Source organism: Cynoglossus semilaevis, chromosome 17, assembly GCF_000523025.1.
Source record: "Cynoglossus semilaevis isolate Cse_v1.0 chromosome 17, Cse_v1.0, whole genome shotgun sequence".
NCBI lineage: Eukaryota > Metazoa > Chordata > Actinopteri > Pleuronectiformes > Cynoglossidae > Cynoglossus > Cynoglossus semilaevis.
In genome coordinates, this window is record NC_024323.1 from 1,291,656 (window position 1) to 1,295,970 (window position 4,315).

The 4,315-nt window shown below is 41.1% G+C and overlaps 1 protein-coding gene across 1 annotated transcript in view; it reads left to right on the forward strand.

The window, feature by feature from the left end:
- raver1 (ribonucleoprotein, PTB-binding 1) overlaps positions 1 to 3,971 on the forward strand; it is a 16,015-nt gene extending 12,044 nt beyond the window's left edge. Inside the window, exons 13-14 of the mRNA XM_025064569.1 lie at positions 1,138 to 1,203; positions 3,118 to 3,971. Coding sequence (XP_024920337.1) covers positions 1,138 to 1,203; positions 3,118 to 3,264 — 213 coding nt within the window. The 3' untranslated portion in view covers positions 3,265 to 3,971. The remainder of the gene's footprint in view (positions 1 to 1,137; positions 1,204 to 3,117) is intronic.
- The last annotated feature ends 344 nt before the right edge of the window (positions 3,972 to 4,315 follow it).

Sequence of the window (4,315 nt, forward strand, 5' to 3'; positions counted from 1 at the left end):
TTTTTTTTTTTTTTTTTTTTTTTTTTTTTTTTTTTTCCCTCCTGCATTTGCTGCGTTATGTGGGAGAATAAAGACGACATGTTAAGATGACTTAACCACGGGGAATATTTTGTTAGTGCCTCGTATGCTTTAATTCGGTTTGATATCCATCTGGCTTTTTCCTTTCAGGATGCTCTGCCTCACTTGTACGAACAGCAGGAGAACCTTGGCATCGGGGCCTTTGAAGCGCTCGGACAGCAGGTAAAAAATTTTTATTTTTTTTTCCTTTACCAAACTGCGAGAGAGTAATTAAATCACCTGCTCGGCTGGGTATAGAACACAGCCACGTCGAATTAACATCTTTCCGTCCTCTCCAATCTGTCGTTGTCAGCCATCTCACAACGTTGACTTCAGCAAGCAGCTCCCCAGCTACGGCTACCCCCCCAGCCCCCCCGCGTCTGCTTATTTCAGCTCCGAACCTGAAGCCTCCACCGACGGAAGCCACCTGCCTTCCCAACTCAACAGGGTAAACATAAGGCTGCGTAACTGTCTAACTGGTCGTCAGCATAAAAAACATGTGTGAAATAATTCTAATGGGGGGGCGTTCACATCAAAAGCGACTGAGGCGGAAATTGCGCCGCTTGATCAATTTTTGGACCTCATTTCCTTTGTTGCGCCCTCTCACGAGTCTCACCTTCTGGCTAACATTAGCCCATGCCTCCTTTTTTTTTTTTTTTTTTTTTTTTTTTTTTTTTTACTTCTTCTCTCATTCCATTCCCAATGAAATAGCTAGCGTTGTCGGTGCCCGTACACGGTGATGATAACCCTGTCCGCCGTTGTTCACGAACTTCTCCGCTTACCGCAGGGATAAACTTGTCGCTAATTGGATGTCACGGCCCGAAAAGGTCAATCTTTTCCTACTCCATTCAGTCACTTTCAGTTCACTCGGACGTTCTTCCGCTTCATCCGCGCCATATCCGAAGCTCCAATCGCACCGGCCCCTGACATTAAATTGCGCGCTATTTACATCGATCGTGTATGTGGAACCGCTACTGCTTTCGGTGTGAACGACCCATCAAAGAATGTTTTTTTTTTTTTTTTTCTGTGAATGCATATGTTTGAAGCGAAGAGGTCACTGAGAGGCGTTTGTGTCCACAGGCTGTAGGAAGGCCGCCAGTGAGTCACGCCAGCGACTATCAACCCACTGTGGGGAATATGATGAAGGTGACACACACACACACTCTACTACATGTTTTTTAAATGTGGCGTATATACATTTGAATTGAAGCCGTCAAAAAAAATTAGCATTAATCATGTTGAGATAAAACGGACAGAAGGATGTGCATATACGCTTATCCAGTTACGCTAACCATCTGTCCACTTACTGTAGGTCAATACACACGGCAGGAAAATGTTTTGCGTGTTGGGCTTAAAATACCATCTTAACACCCAGGATGCTTTTACATCGTCTCAGACCAGCAGCTTTGACGCGATTGTAGATTAATATTGTTAAATACGGCAGCACCAACATTTGGGAAAATATAACATAATAATTTTAATTGTATCTTAAATAATCATGATTAATTGTGGTTTGTTACAGTCATGATTAACCAGCAGCTACCTGGTTAGCTACCTCAGATTTGAGATTTTAATCGTACGCCAGCCGTGATAATACATCTTTGGTTCCTTTATTGTGGAATATAATTCATTTTTCTTGTACCTTGGAATGAACTAGACTTGCTGATGCCACAGATGAACTGTCAGGTACAATATAAAGCAAAACAACTTTTACTCTATTACCTGAACAACATAAATTATTGTTACTTCTTTAACAATTTTGGTTACAACATGAATGGAACTTGTCACTCCAAACATAGTTTCCGATTCTCCTCCAGATAATTATTTGTTTATGGTAACAGCGAGGCGTATGCGTGTATGAATTGTTTTGTCGAAATGAAGGTCAAATTTCCATATAGTTTATATCATGTCCGTGTTTTTTTTTTTTTTTTTTTTTTTTTCTCCTGTGTACTACAGGGCAAGCCTCCAGTCACTAGGTGGCAGCAACTCGTACAGTTGTTTTGTACAGAAAAAAAATTATACATGCGTGAAAACATCTCTGTCCCCAAGGGGGCGCACGACGGCAAATAATAGAGAACCAGTGGTCTACACGGAGACGCTTCTAGCTTAGCATCTCTGCGTGAAAGATACTTACCCCCCCGCGGAGAACATCAGCGCGATCGCGTGTATCGACCAACTACAGGACAGACGCTGCTGTCGGCGCAGAACTTTTAAATTAGCTATTTGAGCGCAAACACCAGGTTTTGGAGACGGTCCCTAACCTCCTCTGCTCTTGTTGTTGTCGTCGTCTCATAGTCGGATTAGAAGTGCTGATGTGGCAGCTATATCCATTTCAGAGTTCCTCAAGGCTCCTCAAGGCCCGAGTCCAGATTTTCAATTTGGAACAAATGTAGCAAACAATAACTTTTGCCAGAAATGTTTGAATCCTTATCGGAATAAAAAAAGTTTCCTGCCACGAATGGTGGAGAGATACAATATGTCTACTCAGTCTGAGGCCACTGTTGGATAATTATGACTGTGTGGCATGTTAGCAAAATGTTTTAAGCCAATTATACTAAAAAAAAAAAAAAAAAAAAAAAACTCGCACCATAACCCTGACCTTCTTAAATCCGGACCGCTCACTGGAACGACGTAATAAATCCGAAAAGACTTAGTGTACTCGCGGTAATCCTTTCTATAATCCTTTAACTCGCACTCGTATTCACTTCATGTGCAGTCAAATGTAAGATGTCATTCACTATGTGTACACTAGGGGGAGATGTAATTTGTTTTAGGAATGCTAACGACCTTTTATTCCATTTGTCAATTCTAGCTTTAATACGTTATTTCCTCTGACACTGAAGTGTTGTAGTTACATTTCGTCTACACATCATTCAATTTTTTTTTGGTTTGCAAAGTGGGGGGGCAGGCCCCCTAGGGGTGACGGCAAAATTACGGGTGGGGAGCACGCTAGGTAAATTTAATTTTTTTTTTTTTTTTTTAATTTAGAAAAACCTAACCTTTCCTCTTTCTTTTTTTTTTTTTTTTTTCTTTTCTCTCCCCGCCAACTTTATTAATCAGACTCCTATTGGCTGCCACAAGCGCGACTTCTCTCGTCTGATCCCATCCCCGGAGCCGAGTCCCGAGGGCGGCTACGTCGGCCAACACTCTCAGGGTCTGGGCGGACACTACGCCGACTCCTACCTGAAGAGGAAGCGCATCTTCTAATATCGTTCACCGCTCGTCCAAATAGCCCGGACACAAAGTTCAGCCCTACTTCTGTGACTGACCTCCAGGGGGCAGTAGGGAGTCCAGCCTCTCACTATTTGAACCTTATTTTGTGGTAACTCTGGTTATATGCGTGTGTGTGTAAATATGATTTTAGTTTGTTAAATTATATATTTTTTTTTAAATTACCTAATCTTTTTATTTGAGTTTTAGTTTTTTTTTTTTGTTGATAATCTTGTACAGTGAGAAAATATGGATATTTAGAAAATGATTTTTTTTTTTTTTTTTTCTTTTTTCCTTCATTTCCTATGTTGATTATCAGTGTGATTATCAGCGGTGCCACATAGTTTGGCCAGTTTTCAAGGGCTTTTATTTTGTTAAAGGGGGTGGGGGGGCTTCAACAATTTCAGCTTTACCTCAGCAAGGTCTCTTTTGAAGAAGTATTTCAATGTAAAAAGTTGAGTTGCAGTTTTATGATGTTTGTGTGTGTGTTTTCTGTCCCCCCCACCCCCTCCCTTACCACCAATTTTAGTATTGTATTGTGATGAAAGACTTTTCTGGATTCGAGTTTCTTCCTCACCGGTTCACGTTCAGATCTCTATCCGGCTGCACGTACTTGAAAGTTTCCTCCTTTAAATTCCTTTTCAAACATTCAGCTTTTCCACGTTGTCTTCTCTTTTTTTTTTTTTTTTTTTTTTTTTTTTTTTTTTCCCCCCCCCCCCCCCCTTTCCCTTTTTTTTTTTTTTTTCCCCTCCNNNNTTTATTTTCTGTTCCCTAAACTGGTTGTTGAGTTAGGATCCACTAGGAGCTTAAAGAAGAGGATTTTTGTAATTCTTTGTGTTCATGTCTTTTTTGTTTTTTGTTTTTGTGTTTGACTTACGTTGTGACGTCTTTACGACTCTGGGTGGACGATGCATTTTTCCGTGACCTGTTAATCCACCTTTTTGTTCAGGTGGGGTTCGTTACTAAATGGACGCTATCGGCAGGGATTGATCAGTGACGTTGACCGTTCCTTGTTGTTCCTCCCCCCTCATAACCATCCGCTTGATCA